We start from the raw sequence: 21,612 nt of genomic DNA on the forward strand, positions 1-21,612 counted from the left end.
TAATTGTTTTCGTTTGATACCTCTCATTAGCTTATGAAAAGATTAGTGGTTTGCAGTTTGATTGCACTCCCGACTCATTGTAGCACCGCTGGCCCAGGATTCTCAGCGAGCTTTTGCAGCAGCACTTTTCATTCCGAGTAGCATTATCAATTTCATTTATGGAAAATTTAAAATATCGTTATATGATATATATATAATTTATATCTATCTCGTCCAAATTTTTGTGCAAGTTTTCTCTCCACTGAACGGTTTGATAATCGTAACAGCTGACGTTTTCGTGCACACTGTTTAAACAGCAGACTTAAACTTCTTTGACGCTGAAAAACACATGTGGCTTTCACTTGCCATCAAAAATTTCACAATTATTCCGTGAGCACACGTTGAATAGGAGATGGTTAATAGGCAAAATGCTTGGTAATAAGGGTGGAACTCAGAGGAAATTGTGAACTCAAAAAAAACTGCTATTAATATATGTAATCAAGGAGCATGGAGAAGTACGTGGGAATTGCTTTTCTATTTAGGATTTTTTAAACCAAAACTGGAACAGAGAGGCATCACCGAGCTAAGTGATTCTCGAAGCGTGTACACTTTACTAAAATGAACGTTCATGTACAAAAAGAATGAACGTTCATGTACAAATCGTATGAACGTTCATCTACTAATTGACTGAGTGAGAGAGCAGGACACGACTTGTTTAACCGGGAGCCGGTCATTTTATGAACTCTTGATAAACTCATGCTAATTGAATTAGTGCTAAGTACTACTTACAAAAAATGTCCATAACTGCAATAATCACCCTCATCTTCATTCATTAATCTGAAGTTCAAATACTCATGTATCCACCACGACCAGTAAATCGTTCAATCTAGTTCCCAGGCTCTCGCTTTTCTTCTCTGTCCTTGAGACCAGATCTTTCGCCGAACGCTTCCGTTGCTGTAATCTGTTTTCAATAAATCACACGCAGTTAACAAATACTGGGTTCTTGGCGATAAATATTCGAGTCCAAAACGTTAAAACTCTGAAGAAAATGAGAAAATCAGGCGCTGAAAATTATAAAGAATGTTTTTAAACACCTCATTCTGGTTTCATTCTGATAAATTCCAACATCGCACATAACATCAAAATGGCGTCGGACGCCTCTCATGGAAGAGAGCTTTGATTCCCTTCTTGATTTGTTCAACAACATTAGTTAGTCGGTCTTAAAATGATTGTCGTGGGTCGACGGATAGATTCATCGCCCTGTGGTTGCCCGGAAAAGCAACAGCACCAAGAGAACCACTTAATGAGAATCCCTCCAATGTTACCAAGGAGAACAGCGGCGAAAGCGGAAGTATTTATCCACTTATTTTCATCGTGCAAGAAGAAACACACGCTAATCATAACAATGTTTTCAGCTGTGAAAAGAGCGTGCCAGAAAATTGTTGATAACGTTTGAAGTGCAGCACCAAACGGTGCAGTACCTCGCAGCTTTTTTAAATAGTACGAGCTGTAAACGAAAAGATAAAATGGGGAATAAGCGAAAATAAACACAAACATATCTTGTTTCCGATTTGATCGCCATAGCAAGAATCCAGTGGCCACCATTACGAGACAATGAACTCCGATTACGTAAGGTAACCGCCATGGGAAATATAGAGTAAAAAAGACAATCGCCAGCGTGCGAGCAGCAATCATTCCGGCGTTGCCAAGGAAGATGATAACATTGTGAAGAAATGTCAAGTTGTATTTTTCAAATTCTCGGAGAACTTCCATCGAAGTAGACATCCATACGAGAGCCAAAAAGGAAACCGGTGCCGAAATCATTTGAATCAGTTCAATTTTGGCTTCCTCTCTTTGCATCACCATCACGTAGACTTGTATCATCAGTTGCGGGGCGGATTCCAAAAGGCCTTCCACCATTTTCAAGTTCAGCGTGTGAACGTAAAGATAGTAGAGACGATCCTTTTCAATCCGCAAACCATCGGGTGAGTTCCAAAGCTCTTTGAAGCGACAAGCGCAAAAGATAAACAACTGAACGCTATGCAGAGGAGGCCCAACGCACAAACAAGCTAGAGCAACATTAATCGTAGTCGAACGGAATATTACATCGGGGTTACCAGTTTCGTCATCAGCATCATCTTTTGTCCAAGTACGACTTGTGCTCGCAATTACCGACCAAATGCACAGCACTATAAGCGTCAAGAGCGTGACGCCGAGACTCACTGCAAACCATTGTTGATCGTCGTTTGCTCCGTAAGTCAGACAGGTCATGATGTCTGTAGAGGTATCGGCTATTGTCAAAATAGCTTGGAAGAGGAATAAGAATGTGTGGAACCACTTTAAACGCACCTCTGCCATTGCACAAGTAGTTAAGTTAACAACCGCGTGTAAAACTGCGATTACAGGTAGACGAAGGTGATCAAGGTTAGAACAAACAATTAATATCCTACAGACAAAGAAATGACCTCTAATTGAAGTGGTATCGCATGAACGATTAATATTCAGAAACTGCCGGAAATATGGAATAATAGAGCAATGGAGCAATGGATTCACAGAGTCCGGAGTCACAAACGGATTAACTGGTTAGTACATATTTTCTGTCAATGAAACAGTCAGTATAGCGCGGTACCCTGATCCCTTTTCAAATTTACAGAAATACAGAGATCAATTCGTATGATAGCTGAAAGGAATGAAGCAGACTTCCTGTCAAAGTCTAACGAGTATCAAGATTTCATCTGCATCATCATAACCTATCTTAACGGATATGGATATAATGCGTGTTTATAAAATATTATATCTAAAGATTAATTTATTTACAAAGGATTTTTAAGATTTTTCAGTGTTAATACTGGGTCTGAAACTTTTCTTTCGGAGAAGATTGTAACCGGTTTCCTAAGGTTTTGATACTATATAATGATGTAAAGGACGATTCTCTTCTTTAATTTCTATACAAATTTTTCGTTATCAGCCTTTGCTGAAACATCTCGAACTGCCAGTTTAATCGAAATATAATTTTTTTCCTGGCTTTTTCAAGGGAAGGGGGGAGCGTAAGGTTTATTTTATTTTTAAATTTGTAATGAATATCTGGGTAGATATCGGGTGTCATAGATACCAAGTTTTCCGTATCCATGCAGTCGTTTCGTACCCACAGACGTTTTGTACTCAGCGCCTGACCCAGCAATCGGTGAGATCTAACGAACCTCACATGCCGGTTTTTTATATGCAGCATCCGATTACATGCGTCCCATGTATGACCTTAGATGACCGATATACAGATTCATGAGTGAAAATATCAATAGCGTAAGTAACTTTGGATACGTTTGTAAATGAATTACAGCATATAAAATCACACATTGCCTAATTGAATCTTATAGAGCAGTTAAGATCTTGGGGCAAAGTTTGCAGCCCGGAATATGATGGAAAAAGAAGTGATTTACGTGAGCGGATATTACGTTCATAATTGCGCCAACCGTTAGTCATAATTACCCTTCTTTTTAGGGAAATATTTCTTCCCATGGAAAAAGCCGCACACTATTTTTTTTTTCGGCATATGAGATGGAAATTTATTCACAATCACTGTGGAATATTTCCCATTAATTACTTATTGTTTACTTGCGTTGTTCTTCTTTGTGTTCATTAATATTTAGTGAATGTAATATAATACAATGTAGAAGTGCAGTACGGAGAAACTTGTGAGTGACCTTAGACGGAATATTTACGCTTCACGTATTGCTTAGGTTTTTGTCGATGACGTTTTTGCCACCGGAAGACTTGAAGTTGATGTGGGCGACACGTGCGGAAGAGAATGCTAAAGTCTAGTTTCTAAAGAGAGTGAATCTGCTCGTATTACTATTTCTGTCCTTTGGCGAAAACTGTTCCAGTTACAGAAGATTTATTCGGATGACTGAAAAGCATTGATTTCTTCAATCGATGAAAATTCTCAGCGCATTTGTAGGATTCTTGTCAATCCTAGCAAATGGTTGTTTTGTTGAAGGTAAATCCAAGTGAGTGATAGCCACTGTCAAAGCGACAGCACTGCTGCAATGAAAGCATTGCTTAGTCTTGTTTGAGTATTATGGATCATTTTATTCTCTTGTTGATGTCGTAAACTTCGCCATTCTTTATTCATCTTCGACTTCATCTATTTAATTGCTCATGTGGGTAGTTAGACGCCTCCTGATAGTCAATCATCGATGCTATCAAAAAAAATGGTTGTTTCACTAAGACAAAGTTGATTTCAATCACCGCTGAGACCTCTCTGTCATATTTTTGTCACGGAAAAACTCAGTGGACTATATCATCTTGCAATATCCCGTATATTGACAATAACACTTGGTTGTGTATTTGAAAGGAGGCTAACTATGTTCACATCATGTGAAACTTTCAACGATAAAAAGAAACAACAACCCCAAACGGGTTACCGCAGAGTAAACAAGTTATTTTGTCGCTGGTTGCCGGTGCACAAATCGGCTCAGTAGTAATTCCAAATATAATCTGTCTTGAAACATGTCATTATTCATTAACAGTTGAAATATGCAAGTCAGTACATTTAAATTAGCCGCGTTCTTCTCACACCTCCGCTATAGAGACGGAATTTCGCTAGAAATAACTGATTAGCCAGTATCTTTTGTATTCAAAATTAATAATAGGTTTGTAATTTGAAGGCAAAGTCGAAAATATCAACCGAGGGCGTCACGGTCCGTGATAAGCCTAACATGTAATTCCGCATGTTATGGATTGGAAAATCACAAGGTTGTCACAAGGAAATTTTGGTCACATCCACATTTGCTCATATTTGTCAGCAGAAACTATGTACAGTTGTAAATTAAGAACAGATTTTGTCAAATGTCAACTTAAATTCTGCCCACTACAAAAATACAAAAAAGATTACCAAATCCTTAGTGATAGAGTCAGAAACCACTGTCAGCCATACTTGGTACAGTGAGTTTGTTTGGGAAATAATGAAAATGCAAAACCATCGGCATGCTCGTTGGCTTATCTAAAACAGTTTAGAAAGTTGATACTGAACATCTGTACTTGTAAATAAACATAGATCCTTACTTAGAGATCCTTGAAATGATTCCTCGCGCAACTTCGAACATATAAACATTTGCAAGTATTTCACACATTATTCAAAGATTACGAATTCTGAGTTTACTAAAATCGCTTTGGTATTTTTCAGGATTCTTTACAAAACCAATCAAATGTGCAGCTAGGAAAGTAGTGACTCCTATAGATGCCCCACGCCATCAGTACTATCCCTTCTTCGTCAGTGTTTACCGATGTAGTGGAGGCTGCTCTACCAACTCACCTAATACGTACCACTGCTCCGCCACAACCTGGAACAATGTAACTGGAACTGTATTTGATTTGCAAACTAGCACCCAAAAGGTTCTGACGGTTCTAAATCATACCAGTTGTGAGTGTACATGCGTAGCGAAGGCTAAAGATTGCTCTGAAAACGAACTTTACGACGAAGATACATGTAGTTGTCAATGTAAATACCAGGATGAACCTCAAGTAGGATGCCCCGCGAGATTCAGGTGCGTATAACTTCATCTTAACCGTGCAAGGATTTGTTTACTGGCCAGTGCCGACGAAATTGTCCATATGGTTGGGAAAACCCCAAAAGGCTTTCGATTTTTGTTGACACGGAATATTTAGTACAGCGGTTACATATTTGGACCCATGTTAGAAATTCACAAGTGTGATTCTCCCGTATATTTTTGTTCCCCATAGTATTTTGGATGAATCGTCTTCGAATGTGAATCTTTCTTGTTTCTTAGCGATTCGAAAAGCTTTTGTAAGAGTTTCGGTTTCTGGAAAGACTTATGTCATGCGAGTTTGCATATTCTGTTAAAGCCGGAGATAGAATTGTATGATGATGATAAAAAGCTAGAGTGTAATTATCGAACTAAGCTTCCTCAGTTTTTCCGATTTTCGACATTTTCACATCCAAAAATCCGCCTCTTATCAGGCTTATACATTCAAAGGAGTTCTGTGATGAATTCCGTAAAGCTTCTGGAAACGTTAAATGTTCACCAAACGCGATACCTTCTTGAAAACCCTCACCTAGAGATTTACTTGTGGGCCGAAACAAAATCTATGCCTTGCCCAATGTAATACTATAAGCATGGGAATCGGTAAAATTTGGAGTAATTTTTTTTCTATAGTTGGAGTCAGTTCCAGTGCAAGTGTGTTTGTGCAAGGCCAGTAGAATTTTGTCCTGTCAACATGGTAAGTGCAATTTCTGACATTGACGATCTTTTGTTGTTGTTGTTGTTGTTTCTTATAAAAGCTGAAAAAGAGACAAGAATGGGTCGCAGTGATGTGTAAACAGCATTATGGCGAGTTTTAAGAGCTTGCAAAAAGGTACCCCTAGTCCTTCTCTCTTCCCCATTCTACTGTCAAATCACTTCCACGGGGGTTTACCCTTCTGTATCGTTACACATGTAAGGTTGAGCTCCCAGGATTTCCCAGCCAGTGAGGGATTATCCATCCTGGTCTCAGTCAGTTAAGTTTCACTTCACAGTACAGTCGTCATCAGGAAGTTATCATTCGCAGACGGGTGCTTTCCATAAAGCGAGTCATAGAGTTTACAGCAAATATCACTCTGATCATAACTGAATTTCCGGTGCCTCTGATGCGCGGTGGGTCTCTTATTTTATGAGAAAACCTCCGAGTTCATATCAGAACATTCAAACATTGAGTGTGTGTGTCTGTAATGCGGGGATGCGCCTTTTTTTCCTCCACTACCATTAACTTCCTGTCCACTGTTCCTCAGGAGTGGAGTTACACAGCGTGTGGTTGCGTTTGTACTCGGTCTGTTGTGGAATTTTGCAAATTGGAGAAAAAAGTCCTCAACGCCTCAACTTGTGAGTGCGAAGAACCTAAAACAATAGTGAAAAATTTAAATCCTGGTGTCCCTGGCAAAAGAACTGGTAAGTATTAAACTGAAAAAGATAATATGTGTAAGCTTGGCTTTTAATACGAAAGGTGTACCATCTGCGCAGGCACGTTTAGAATGGGAAAACGGAGCCTGCCTTCTTTCTCATTTTTCTATGTTTGTTTCATTTTTGTTCTTATTTTTGTTTTGCTTTAAATTTTGCCTTTTAATTAATTTTCTTTGGAGTGATAGTTAAGCTGTTGATGGTATGGGTGAGGTATCATGAAAAACCGGTTGAGGCTTGTATCAACAGGAGATATGTTACCATAATTAGTGAAATGCGACCAAGGATTTACGCCTTAAACTGCAGCCATGCAAAACTCGCTTTGTCAGTTAATTTATCGATCTTAAATTCAATTTTAGCCGAACTAGTAAACCTGTTTTTGATCACTTTTCCGAAAAAAAAGTCCGGCTTATTGACCTGGGATTGAAATTGATGAACTGAAAAATGATCGTGGGCACTTAGTTGTTGTATCGAGTTGCTGTCAAGTTGGTACACACGAGATAATCGTATGGAAGGTCCTATGGTTTCCTTTCTAGGGTCCTCTGATTAAAATTCCTCATTTCTTAGCCTGTAGGACAGTTTCTTCTAAATTGTACTCGAAAAGTCCAATCGTCGGCATTGCTTACCCCTATTTTCCTTAAACACAACAGATTTCGATCTCTTCCTTTTTCAGTGGAGACAACGAATTGGAAGCAGTTTGTGTTATTTATGGTTGGAGAGTTTGTCGTTTTAATTCTCCTATTTGACTTGGTCATATACTGTAAATACGGGGGTGGAATTATCTGCAAAGCCTGTCGCTGTCCTCGTAAAGGTAAAATCTCAAAAAATTACTTCTCTCTTTTAGTCCTATCCCACATAAAAATAATTCATATAATCCACGATCATAACATTAATATTTTGACTCCATTAACCAAATGTAATAGTGCAATTTTAAGCAACAGCGACTTCCTATTAAAAAATATTTTGCTTTCCTCTTAATTGAAATCGGTCCAAATCTCAGTATCGGTGATATTTCTCCATTAACAAACCTATGTGAAGTGACCAGTTTGTTTGCATACCGAAATTAACTTCACTACATCCTTTTAGCGCAATGGAAACCTGAGTGACTATAACGTGGGAAAATAGTGAATATTTGCATGTTGTTATTTACCTAGACTTTCTCTCAGCAAAACGAGCACTGTGATTGGTCGTTTCTTGTTCACGTGTCACTGATCAAATTCAAATGTACCCGATCGGGATACAATAGCGCAGTTGTTGCCCGCGCGCCGAATACAATAGCATGTTTTTGCCTCATGATTGTTTAAGGGAAAGTCTAAATACATAACAAGCCAATTAATGTATGGTCCCTCGGGAAACTAGTTAGTTTTGTTTTCCCTCGAGTCCTGATGTTTCCCTCAACCTCGTCTCGGAAGCATCAGGACTCTGAGGAAAGCAAAACTAACTGTTTCCCTCGGGACCATACATAAAGTGTGTATTGTTTTTCTCTTTAGAAAGGAGGATGAATCAGATGTCTTGGTACAACTAAGATCGATTTCTTTCCATCTTTTGCTTCACAGATACTTCAAATAATGGTCAAGCAGTTGTTAATCGTGGAACTTCAACTGGACTTAATGCAAGTAAAGACGATAGTCCTACAATTGGTAATAAGTTTCTATAACAGAAGAGAAGTACGTATCAGTCTCGACATGCCCCTCTAATACCATCAATCACATTAAATCATTTACCTGGAAAAAAGGGATCATAAACAACTCGCTGCTTGGCAGCATCATCACTAGCGTGAGTGACAAGAAACGGCTCTAAATAAGCTTAAGAAATTGTAATACCTTGCCTAATTTGACATCGTCAATGTTTTTCTTCCCTCGAATTGTTTATCTCGAGGTTTTGTTATATTTTAAAGAAATAGTGTGTGACGCTTAAAGTGACTGGACTAATAACATCGTTTCATGGCTCGTTGCAGTAGCTATCATGACTGCTATGCTCCTTCAGCTTTAAGTGACATAAATCAGTCCGCCAGAAAGACCTTTCCAGCTATATCCATCTGATAAAGTGTCTCTTCCTTATGACAGTAACTTATGCTTTGCTGGAAAAAGCTAACCAATGGTAATGTATAGTTGAAAGAAAGCCAGGGATATTTTTAGAGAAGCACGCATGAATCTTTAAAGGGGTAGATTGACGCTTGGCGCACGTGCAAGCTTCTAAGTAGCTTATTCAAATCGATTGTTTGTTCAACTGTTAGAAATGACCTTAAAGTCTTACACGTGTCCAGAAAAAGGTTCGGGGACTTAGAATCTACTTAATAATCTGTGTCAAGAGAACTTAGTCTCTTGCCTGTATAAATATCATATTTTTGGCATAAAGTTTACCATTTGAGTGCTAGAGCTGCTGCTATTGCTGCAGTAAGAAACAGTGCAAGAGAGAGGGAAGTTCTTCTCACGCACTGGAGTAGGAAAAGACAGATTGAGAAATGTCAACAGCATTACCACGCTTTGAGGACTGACAATGAAATTCTCTCAAACGAAACGGTTTAGCTGGTCGCGTTATGCTGAAGAAAGTCATTGAGACAAATTATTACGTAACAGAAAAGGTAATGAAAAAAATTATAAACTATTTTTCTTGTAAAATTTATTGCAGAACTACGCTAGCGTAGATTTTTAAAATGAAAATAAAACGACACATGTAATGTACTGGCCAATTGCTCCTCCAGAGTCCCATATATATTCCAGTCAGTAAACTAAGCCGGACCACAAGTGCTTTCGAACGAAGAATAGGAAGTAAAATCTTCCATATTCTAACTTGTCTTGACCATTTTTCGTGTAATGTTTAGACAGGGAATGTCGTACATTAACCTCTCGATAACTGCCTGTGTAGAGCCTGTTAACAGGTTTATATCGCACTTTGGCAGCCGAAAATGATAACCATAACCTCCACACCCGCTGGTGAGTGCCGTCACCTCGTATCATTTTAAACGGTGCGAGAAAACGAATCAATGTTTAGGTTAAAAAATGTACGCGATTTGAAATTAAAACCAAAAATGAGAGAGCAACTGAACAGATAGATTGATACCCAGATTCCTTCCTCCCTAGGGTGGAAGAAGATAATAAGGGTTGTGATATGTCGCATTTCGTGGTGTTGCCCAGGGAAATTATATCATTACACAGCCACGTCAGATACACCCCAAGCGTGAGATTAAGGTCGAGAAGTTCACGATACCTGAGACTCCGCTTAATCTACTTCTCAGTCCTACTATCTCTGCTCTATTTAACAAATGGAGAACCTTGACTGTGCTCTATTCTGTTGTAAAGCACATAGGAAGCGGCTTGAGCACGAAAGAAGTGTAGGGAGAAACACGAGACGTAGTCAAAAGAAGTTTAGGGAGGAACGCTTCCCGCGTACTTTACAACAAAACAGAGCACATTCAAGGCTTCTCTATTTGTTTTAAAGTAAAGAATCCATTAATTAACCCCCCCTCCCACGCGTTACTTTCAATTTTCAAAACAAACTTAATTTCCAAAACGAACAACAGAGTCGTCAGCATGCTCTATACTCTCATAAAGAACCGCTACAATAAGTCAGTCAGAATCCTTTTTAAATGGTTCAAATAATTTGATTGGTTGAACAAAAGTAACGCTGTCAAAAATGTCAAACCATTAAAGTTCACAATCTGTTCGGCAGGTCGAATTTAACACTTGCTGGAAGTTTTTTAGTCTCTAATGTAGAATCTGGAAGTGAAACGTTTAGTAAAATCCGGCCGAATTGAAGCTCATAAAAACACGCGAGTTTCCTCATAAGACGATTAGAAAACAAACTGCCCAAGGCGTGAGTTTGGTGAATTAAAGACAGCCAAATTCACAGGAACATGAAGATTGCTTGGGATGACAACGCCGAAAAACTCGGTAGCTGTGACTGAATGGCCTTCCACACAACGCATCGGAAAGGATATTAGAGCAAGTCCTTAGTTGTTCATTCGAAGGGTGGCCGTTGTAATGTCTGAGGCTTTCGCCCAATGTAAGGTAATCCGGATTCCGGAATCCAGGAAATTTTTGGTCGTGGAATCCGGAATACTGGGCATTGGAATCCAGAATCCCGCTAAAGAATGAATCCAGAATCCATTAAAATCGTATAGACGGCTTTCACGCGCATCCATGCATCCACGGTCATGCTAAGATGCAGACTGCAGACCATGTAGACCGCGCTTTGTTCGCTGGAGAATTTCGATTGTTACAGCTCGCGAGAAACTGACAAATTCAGTAATGACCTATCACCCAATCGACTTCGATACTGACATAGCCAAAGTTCCCTACTCGGTAACTATCGATCAGTCTTCTACACCGATTCAAAAACCTTCCTAGTAAAGTTCGATTTTAGCTTGCAGCACTTTCTTTACTATAAAGTTCTTTGGGCTGTCTTGTGAAGATCCAGGTAATCCTTACCTCTAAGTCAACGTCACGGTCCACACAAATTACACCTGCCGCGTGGGGCTAATCTGCATGAGCTCGAGAAACTTGACCCCGTGATTTTGTCTTGCTAGATAACGCGAGCTCGAAAGAACCTCGTAAAATTTCCTCATGTGGTGTCCAAAAATTGGAAACTGTCCCAACGTTACCGAAAGAGTGAGAAAATGATGTAAACACCTTAATCATATGTAAATCACATTTTTAAAAAAGCAAACAAAAAAGTTGCACAGTCTGCACGGTCTGCACAGTCTGCATGGTCTGCAGTCTGCGTTTTATCATGACCAATGCAACCACTGTAGAGTGCAGGTCACTCACGTGGTCGATGGGTGTGTAAATTTAGAGGGACTTAAGAGATTGTTTACAGAATAACAGCATTCAAATCCCACAGGATATGCTTGGATTCCAACATGGCGACAGACCACACGTTTCCAATTACGATAAACTTTGAATAAAGATATATCTGAATACTAATAAAGACGGGAGAGGTCTATTTCTAGGTCAAAATTTCGACATTTAAACATAAACCGCTTTCTTTAATATTTGGCTTTCGGAATAACAAAATTTAAGATTTCATAAGGCACCATATCTCAGTACAAATAAAGTAAGATACAACCAGATTTTAGGGTCAAACAGGAAAGAATCATTGCTCTGGAGAATTCATGGCCGACGTAATGTGATTTGACTTGGCTAACCTTATGAAGAAAAAAGGAATTGTAGAAAAGAGAATCTCTCATTCTTGGAAAATTACCGTGTAAATGCAGATCTTTTGCGATTTTGCAAAGGTTTAAGTACAGTTGAATTGGTTGAAGACCGTTTTATGCGCAATCTCATAACGTCGAACATCATCGCCAATTACATATAGGAAAATAAGCTTTTCTTAGTCATAGTCTGCGATTTATTTGCGACATACACGGGGTGTTATTAAAATCATATTTCAGTTTAAATTTTTCGTTACTACTATGGTTTTTGTTTAAAAGGAAAGTTAAAAAAGTAATTTGAGATGATAGGGAAATATTTTCGAGCTGTTTTGTTGATAGTTCTCCATAAAGTCATACAATTTTGGATTACAAAAATTGGCCACCTTTTCCCAGTCAGAAAATATTATGCTGTGCTAAAACAACTTGTTAGTCCAACAGTTATTTAAAATTAAAAATGATAAGCAATGATTTGAACTATTAGTTCTTTTGATTCCGCTAAATCACTTGAAGAACCTGGAGCAACCTGAATGATAGAAATATGGTACGCCTCTTCAGAGTTGCTAAAAAGATGTAGAATGAATGGACATTGGATCTAAGAGACAGACAGTCTCAATAGGTATTCTTAGAAGAAAAATTTATGCCTTGATTTGCTGTAATATATTTCTTGTAATTACCAAATGTTGTTATGGAAAAATGACTATACAAACATGCATTCACACAACATGCCCTTCAATAACGAAATCCGCCATTAAAGTCACTCCTAGAAGACGAAATACAAAAATTAGGAGCAAACCAGAAATTAAAATCTGGAATCTTTTATGTTTTGGAATCCGGAATCTTCACAGGTAGAATCCGGAATCCAGCATCTGGAATTCGGAATCCACAGCTTGGAATCCAGAATCTAATACTGTCCTGGATTACCTTACATGGGGCGAGAGGCTTGCTTCATTGCGATGACCAGAGATCGCTATAATGAGCGAGCCGCGATGGATCTCAGCGTGATCGCAGTCGCTCTAAGACTCATTCTATGCAAGTGTTAGCTGTGTTGGATTTTTATTACTGTACGTAGGCTTGCAATCTAACTGAGCGTGAAAACCTTCAAAACTCGGATTGTCACGGTCCTTTTCGTTTTCTCTTTGAGAATTTTCGTCTCTGCTTACGTTATAATAACGTAAATTACGGCGATTGGCATGTTTACAAACCTTTCTTTGGTTCTGTTGTTGCTACTTCCCGGCTCGCTTGTTCCGAAATTTCACTTTCAACTAACGAGAAAAAGCTAGAGAGACATCCGGGAAATCAGGTCGGACATCGTACAATTTGGCAGATGGCGTGACAGCTTTACCTCTATGTTTTCAAAACAGTATAGTATAGTATACTCTGACAGAGCACGCTCCTTCAACCACTGACAGCGCACGCTGTAACCGAACTTTATTTTAAAAACTGATCAAGTCTTACGATTATAAGACGAGAGATCCACTTATGAGACAGGTAAAATGTTCTTATTCTGTATCTTAACGATCACTGGTGGCAAAAACGATGCGAAAGACAACTCCTAACTAGCCCTAGCCTCCTGCTTTTTTAAACCCAATGAAGTTTTACCATACTAGACTTCAAGCCTTTATTCCAGAAACCCTTCTTCTCACGTTCACCCTGTTGAATCTGAAAGGAATAAAAATTAAAGTGGGAAGAAAAGATTATAGTTTTTATCATGGGATTTGAAGGGCGAGGTTGAATTTAACGTGACACCAACTGAAGAGCGAGGACCAAATACAGAAATACTATATAAGGCGGATTAAGAGCGATAACTGGATTAAATACTTACTCAACCTGAGGTTAAGGGATTATTACAACGTTGTAAAGGAAGACAAAAGTATTCTGAGTAAAACAGGAACTAGATGAGTTCGCTGAAAGTATTAAGACGTCTAGGTATTGTTAATCATTTGGTGCAGGTCTTAAAGCTTGTGGTGCCTCGTAACCTATGTAGACGAACACAAGCCAAGCAAACGCACACGTTTGTAACAAAAATTTAGTTTTCACGGAGAGGAAGATTTAGGAGAGAGTGAGAGAGAGCGAGATTTAACCCTAAATGGCGGTTCAGCAAACGATCTTCAGCTTTCAGCGCTCACTCCCCTTGAAAAAAGCCAGACATTTAAATTGCCGAGGGAGAGAATCGTGTCGTAATCGAAAACGTGAAATTACGGTATTGCGAAAACTTCATGTCAAAGGTGCGAAAAACCATCCTAGAGCGTCACGCGAAACTATATCCGTTCAAGCGCGAACGAGCTTAAACAACTGTCAGAATCTGTAGAGGATTTAAATTAAACAAACCATAATAAGAGGTGGAACGACAAAGAGTAAATAAGGAGGTTCATACTGCAATGGAAAGCTAAATAGCCCATAGTTAAGTTTCTTTCTCGTCGCACGAAATAGAGAACCGTTTTCTTTCATAGGATCCTGAATTTTGCGTTGACCAAAAAAGTATAACTTGTTTTCTAATAATGGGCACCTATGATTAGAAAGGTCACTATGAAGACTGCTGGGCACACCCCGGATATATCTGATACATCGCATGGAAAAGTTATGAAAGTCAAGCATCTTGTCACTTTGACGTCATCGACCACCGGAAGTAATTTTCTCGAAACAGGCTATTAAGAGTGACCTCGTGGAGCTCAACATCCATTTAACTCTAAACTCGAGAAATTCGTGAGTTGCTGAAAGGCGCCCTAGTTTGAGCCAAAAGGTAAGTTTTTATTTGCGGATCTCTTTTTGCGTGCCTTTAACTACAAGCAAAATCGCACAGGCGCAGTATCATTCTCGCCTCCTCGCTGCTCATTGTAAGAGTAATCAGTGAGGCATGGAAAGAGTGTTTTCAATTAGCACGGCTTTTCGTTTAATGCAAATTTACCGAAGTTACTGCGAGCGAAGGAAACCTTTGTTGATCACAAGACTCCTTAAGCTGCAAGATAATTCATTTCGCAAAGTGATTTTGAAAGACAGAGCAGTAGATAATCCGCTAAAGAAGGGAGTCCCAAGTCCAAGACATTCAAAACGTAGCTACCGACATATTACGGTATGTAAATACAAATCATTTTCATTATGGTGTGTTGATTTGTATATTCGAGAACCTTTTTCTAGAAGCTCACTCTCTCAGCAAAATGTGCGTTTTCAACGTTTGAAAACATCAATAATCATGGACGAATCTGCACGACTCGTTAATTACCGTTTGGCTGAAAGAATGAGAAGAGTTCTGCATGTAAGACTTATAAATTGAAAAAGATTTGCGGGTAGCTTTCGTTCCCTCTGAGTAGACACATCATTACACGTCGTGTGCTGCAACATATGTATAAATATTTACAATCCCACGAATGAGCTTTTCTGATCTTCTGTTTGATACTTAGAAGGTGTTTGGGTGATTTTAAAAAACTGGCCGAAAATAAACTAAACTTTGACCACTTCAGTGACGTTCACACGTTATGCATAAAACGCTTAATTTGGTTTGTTTGCTGTCCTCTTTTATCTGTCGGACCTCGTTGGAAAATTTCTTAATCTACCTTATCAGATCTAGTCTTACTTGCATTCAAGTTCCCGTGTCAAATGTGTATGTACTCGTCACTCCGATTAGTTTGGTTTTTTAATCGGATACACGTATCGTGTGATCACCATCACTTTAGCATTCAGATAAGCAAATAATTATCCACCGGTCGTCTTCCAAGTAGGGAGTGGTGACTGACATAAAATCAACACACTTTTGAGGGGATTTCGATCGCCATTTCTTAATCACAACATTATGCGATTAGGGAAAGGTTGGCAACTCGTGATGCGTAAGGTGACTAAATAAAGTATTGCATATCAAGCTTATGTAAGTATTTAGCTTAAAGATAGAACAGTGATCGTAGACGCGCCCAGATCTGCTGATTTCTCAAGAGGTGGTAAATTAAGGAATAAACATAGTGTACAACGAGACCTTATGTAGATAACACCACAGTAAAACGAACGATATTCCTCAGAGGTTGTCTGGTAAATAATTTTAGTATTCCCTTCCTGTATTCTACTGACGAGGTGATATCGATACTTTACTTCCCTCGATATTCCATCGAACCAGTTTTTTAGCACTGCTTGACTGGACATTGGCTCCTTTTCAATTTTGTTATTAAATGCAGATGAAGGAAGAGGAATCGAGGCTTACTCCCTGAACGTGTGTTTCGCACTGAAAATGAACCTTGAAACAGTCCACTGAAACGCTACACTCACTCGCTCACCAAGTCTCATTTGGACTTCCTGGGAGTGTCGCACAAAGTTTGCCTTGACAGGAAGTTCAACCCATTAAAATCTTTCAGTTTTATTCAGTCAAAAACAGAACTGAGACATGATCCAGCAACTTCCCTCCTCACAATTCAATACAAGTATCTCAAATTTTCTAACCCTGATATATTTTAGACTGCCTATACGAAATGTAAGCAGGCAGTTTGGCAGTTTGAACTTTTCAAAAAGCTCCTCTAGCTTATGATTTAGAGGGTAAGGTAAAAGTCTAGGTACCACTATCGGTGTTAATTGCTCAAAATGGTTAATTAAGCTGTAAAGACGACAAGCTCTAATTGATAATTCATTATGAGTCCGAATTCTTCAAAGTTAGGTATTTTGGTAATGTTCGTTTTAAAGAGCTCAGAAATCACGTCACTAACCGTTTAATTCATTGGACTAGTGAAGTATACCCTGCACACAAGCTCACGTTTTTTTTTTATTTATTTATGTTTTCCTTTCAGATTCCTCAGGATCAAACGTGAGATCGTACTGCGAGTGAATTTCCTGAAAGCTAAACGAAAATGTTGCTGGTCATTTCCATTTTTGTATTTGAACTACTGGATGTAACTTTGTCGGCCCAGAAAGGGGAAAGTAAGTTTCAAAGTCAGATTTTAACAGTTTCGTGGCTGTGCAGATTTGAAAAAGTAGCCGATCTTAACGATCAACACTTAATCAAAGGGATCATCAGTCGTCATAAATTAAATCTTAATACTCCGGCCGTAAAACATATTCTCTGTGGGAAGTATTCAGCTCTTCTCGTGGCTTTTACGCCAAAATCCCTCTCTGCCGTTACTCGGTATTTCCACTTCACCAACAATCGTGGCTAAGCTCGACTACGCGGGGCAGGTTTTTTGAGAAGATGAACTGCCGTGAGGTAAAAACCATCAACAGACTGTATCCCACTTTTTCAATGAAAAGTAAGTGTTAATCTCCTTTTAAAGTTTAACAGATCAAACGCACTTACATTGTTAAATACTTGTTGTTGAAGGGAAATAGTCTGTGTTTTTGTGACCCGCAGAACTCTTATTTACCTCGTTAGATATCTATCCACTGTTCAATTCTACGTGACATCATCTTAATTGCGGATATCCTGGATCCCAGACCTCACTTCCCATCTTAGCCATAATAACTTCAATAACGACGATAATGATAATTCAGCTTTATTTCCTCTCTTCCTCTCTCTCAGGGTTGACAAATGTTCTCTGTCAAACGCACGAGACCGTTATTCCCGTAGATTCAACTGATCATGGCTTTTACCCTTTCTATGTGAAGCTTCATCGCTGTGCTGGCTCAGTGGGCACAGTGTCTCCCAAAGTGCAACATTGTGTGGCACAAAGTTACGAGGAAATAAACGTCCCAGTGTATTCGCGTGCAGCAAACTTTCGCCGGACGACCGTCACCATGAAAAATCACACCAGCTGCGCTCCTGAATGTGTAGCCAGTCCGCTTGACTGCGATTTGGCAGTACAGGACTGGGACGATAATTTATGCGCATGCAAATGCAAGTATCCTGACGGACCACCTAAGGAACTCACTTGCAAAGAAGGATTTAGGTACGAACCGGACCTTAAGAATCGCAATGGAAGCTTAAAAAACGTTTTACTTTCCCTTTAATGGTTTGTCCTTGCTGGAATATATTTACATGTTATCTTAGGAGATCGTTAGGGACATATTTAACTGCAGAGAGATGGACGGTAAAAATGCACGACCAAAAAATTAAATTACTCGTCAGCCACTTAACCATCCATATTTTTGGGTTATTAATTTTTTCGGTCTTTACTTTTTGAATTTCTTTCAGGTGGAACAAATATAAATGCGCATGCGAATGTGACCGAGCACCTGAGCACTGTCCCATCAGAATGGTAAGGCATTCTTCATAACCGCCGAATTTTAAGAATTTCACAATTAATGGAAGGAAAATACAAATTTAGAAAATAGTCAACGTTCGAATGACGCACTCTCTGCAGTAAGTTGTCTCCCGATGCCACCTGAATTACAAGTCAAAACCAATTATTCCCAAGATTCAGATCTTAGAAGACTTTTTAATCGATTGGGAGTCTTTCCACTGCGTAAATATAAAACTGCTCAACGATTCTCTGCTCGACTGTGACAAAAAAAATTTCTATGTTTTCCTGAAGAAAGTCTTAAATGAATGAAAATATATGTACAAAATGTACCATGTAGAAGAACAGTATTTGACAGCTTGATATTACATTCCTCTCACGGGTTTTAATCGTTACACATTCTTTTTCATAACTGGTTCTTCATCTGAAGCGCATCATAATTCTTTTTGTTTTGTAAAGACTTGGAGCAAAGACATCTGCGGTTGCAAATGTGAGAGCAGTGCAGTAAATGACTGCATACAAATGGAATTGGGAATTGACGTTGATTGCCAGTGCGTGGATGTGAAGGCGTTCCGCAGACATAAAGCAGGTAAACACGTATCTCTAAAATGGGTTTATCTCTAATTTGATGCTAACACGATGCACTGACATTTGGTGAACCGCTGGAGTCCAAGACGAGGCTCTAGCCTAGGAAAAGTCCTTCTCCACCCAGAGGTATAAAATGGTATTTAAAGCTGCTGTAGTTTGTTTGCAATGGAATTCGCATTGACGAAAAAGCTTGGGGCAATTTGGGGGAAAAAACATGGAATTATAATTTGTAGTCTATAATCTCAAGCACGGACATATTCAGGACGCTATGTTATTAAATCATCTTTAAAGACCATTTCTTTTATCAGAAAGAAATGTGACAAATTTTTTTTTTTGATTATCGAACATTTTTTCATTTTAAATTTCACCTTTTCACATTTTTCTTCTGTGCATCTCCCAATGCACGTGAACACCCTTCACGCTTGCCTCGCGTTTGCCTCCGTTCGCCTGAAAAACACAAAAGTGATACCCCTGTTCAGCAGGTTAGGAGGCACATTTTGTCACGCGTTTAGCACAACATTTTGGTTAAGGCAGCCCCCAATTTAAGACTATACTTATGAATTCATTCCCTGTCTGATTTCTTTTGGAAATATTTTACTTTAATTTGGCAAGCCGTTATTCCCCTGAAATGTTACCAGCTTTTAATTTTTTTTTCTAAAAGTATTTGTTTTTTCCTGCAGTTTACTCTCGAAACCGGATGTTTATAACACTTCTGATAGGTCAAGCAGTCATCATCATACTCCTTATTTGTGCTCTGGTACACTGGGTACGAAAGAGAAACCGAAACAGCTCGGCCAACGCTCCGCTCGACGGATCAGACCCAGGAAAGACGAATGATGAAGTTGCTTCTCGATGTAAGTATCTTGAAGAATATGAGGAGTTTTTCTGGATACAAAATAGGGATCATATCCAAATCTTATCCGAGAATCAGGGATGGTCGCTGCTTAGGAGGTATCAAAGGGGGGGGGGGGGGAGGGGGAGATTTAGGAGGAACTGATGGACGCAAAGGATTTAAGTTATGCAAGAAATATCATCGATCTGCTTTCTTAAATACAAGCTATATTAATAATATTATCGTTATCTATAAAACCTTTCAGACCTAAAGGTGGCTGCTAATTCTGCCGAGTCCTTAGAAGGTGCGAAGGATTCAAGTGACGACGATAGCTGCACTGCTCCTTTGTCCCCCAAAGTACGAGTTACAAGCATCTAAAACCATACCTCAGGGATACTAGTATCTCAGCGACGATATGCCACAGAAGAAACAAAAGAGAAACATCCACATAAAGACAAGGTGAAGTGTAATGGGGACGATATGCCACAGAAGAAACAAAAGAGAAACATCCACATAAAGACAAGATGAAGTGTAATGACCCATTCGACCCTAATATAACAATAAAACTATAGGATGTGCTCAGTAGTTAATCTCGATGTCGAGATTAAAATCTTTTGTGATAGATAGTGAGCTGATATGCTCTCCTCACCTTATTTGCGCAGGTACAGAGCTGAACTTATATGTAACTGACCAAATTTGAAAAAGCTGAACTATTTCGCTGAGATCGCTTAGAGGCGATTTTTTATATATAAAAGTCAATAACATGAAGGCAGATGTTTTTTCCCTGTCTATGAAATGAGGAGTGTACTCTTAAATAATATATTTCAACAACGAATACAATTTAATCCCCCCAAATTGGAGGCAGAGAGAGTAGTGTTAATAACACGTAATATTTGCTTGCCTTTGCTCATTTATTTGCTAGGATATGTCCCTTTCTTGTACCCAATGTACTCAGTAAAACGTGGTAAGTTGAACCAATTTTTCATCAGTAGGGTTCAAGTTGTCACTAACCTTTATTTTCAATGTGCTAAATTAGACGTCGACAAACATCAGTTTAAGCAGCTTCTATGAAGAAGAAATTTTCAATCCGCATTTAACTCTTTATCCCCTAGCATCAGTATCCCTATTCTCCATACCATTCACTATACATTTATCAAGGTGCTGACAAAGAGAATTTGTTTAATAGTCAAGAGCTGCTTTAGTTGGTGATCATTCCCTTTATTCTCATGACCTTAATGTTTGTTTCAAGGGTGATATGGTAGGAGAGATTAGATGCTAATCACTCTGAGGGTAGAAAGGTCAACAAAGCAGTAAAACATGTGTAAGCTTTGGCGTGAATGGGGTATTACTCGTAAATTCATAACCCAAGGAATCACGTGCACAACGCTTGCCAATCATGGTCAAGCTAGCTCCTTCAACGATCATTTTAAAATTGTTATAAAGATAACATTGTTAGTATTTTAGCATCGTATTTATTTAAAAAAAAAAAACTAGTCAGATCTTTTAGCTAGAAGAGGTAATTTGGAAAAATAATCATTGTCTATATGCGGAACATAAGAGTATAGCTAGGGACATCTAATAGGAATCACTGAAAGTAGCACAACGCAATGTCGCACCCACTTTCAGACAATTGTATCATGTTTTGGGTTATGACATGGTGCTATATTGATTCAAAAGTGCTTCTTAAAAATGATTTACCAACTACACGTGAACAAAGGGAAGCTGTAAATAATCCCCGACTCTCTGGAAATGAGAAATTCAATAAATATGGAAATTAAAGAATTTGAAGACTATTAGGTGAAGAATTTGTAACTTAAACATTTGTAGTCTCACGATAGAGCCTGCAGTTCCCCTTTCTAGTAACTAATCATTGCTTTACTGAACATAGAACCCACCCTACGAAAAACAGGGCTCAATTCAGAGAATGGAAAATCCTCCAAAGTAACGAACCCTCAAAACTTTGAC

The 21,612-nt window shown here is 38.8% G+C and overlaps 3 protein-coding genes across 5 annotated transcripts; 2 read left to right on the forward strand and 1 right to left on the reverse strand.

Moving 5' to 3' along the window:
- Positions 1–499: 499 nt before the first annotated feature.
- On the reverse strand, positions 500–2,450 carry LOC113685995 (XK-related protein 8). The gene is made up of 2 exons (XM_027203587.2): positions 1,074–2,450; positions 500–940 (listed from the first exon to the last, which is right to left on the reverse strand). The coding sequence occupies exon 1, from the start codon at positions 2,335–2,337 to the stop codon at positions 1,186–1,188; it is 1,152 nt and encodes a 383-aa protein (XP_027059388.2). The 5' UTR covers positions 2,338–2,450; the 3' UTR covers positions 500–940; positions 1,074–1,185.
- Positions 2,442–9,621, forward strand: LOC113685996 (uncharacterized). 2 transcript variants are annotated; one of them, XM_027203589.2, is made up of 8 exons: positions 2,442–2,561; positions 3,206–3,279; positions 3,717–3,973; positions 5,162–5,522; positions 6,153–6,216; positions 6,764–6,920; positions 7,603–7,740; positions 8,486–9,621. In XM_027203589.2, exons 3-8 carry the CDS (start codon positions 3,910–3,912, stop codon positions 8,584–8,586), a joined length of 885 nt encoding a protein of 294 aa, XP_027059390.2. In that variant the 5' UTR covers positions 2,442–2,561; positions 3,206–3,279; positions 3,717–3,909; the 3' UTR covers positions 8,587–9,621. The 2 variants fall into 2 exon arrangements, with proteins under 2 accessions (XP_027059390.2, XP_027059391.2); XM_027203590.2 differs by lacking the exons at positions 2,442–2,561; positions 3,206–3,279 and having other exon boundaries at positions 3,657–3,983.
- A 4,980-nt stretch (positions 9,622–14,601) lies between these two features.
- Positions 14,602–21,429, forward strand: LOC113685989 (uncharacterized). 2 transcript variants are annotated; one of them, XM_027203581.2, is made up of 7 exons: positions 14,602–14,821; positions 16,845–16,974; positions 17,570–17,936; positions 18,182–18,245; positions 18,687–18,816; positions 19,496–19,669; positions 19,913–21,429. In XM_027203581.2, the coding sequence occupies exons 2-7, from the start codon at positions 16,905–16,907 to the stop codon at positions 20,023–20,025; spliced, it is 918 nt and encodes a 305-aa protein (XP_027059382.2). In that variant the 5' UTR covers positions 14,602–14,821; positions 16,845–16,904; the 3' UTR covers positions 20,026–21,429. The 2 variants fall into 2 exon arrangements, with proteins under 2 accessions (XP_027059382.2, XP_027059383.2); XM_027203582.2 differs by lacking the exon at positions 14,602–14,821 and adding an exon at positions 14,884–15,151.
- Positions 21,430–21,612: the final 183 nt, after the last annotated feature.

This window comes from Pocillopora damicornis, chromosome 12 (genome assembly GCF_964200805.1).
Source record: "Pocillopora damicornis chromosome 12, jaPocDami1.2, whole genome shotgun sequence".
Classification (NCBI taxonomy): domain Eukaryota; kingdom Metazoa; phylum Cnidaria; class Anthozoa; order Scleractinia; family Pocilloporidae; genus Pocillopora; species Pocillopora damicornis.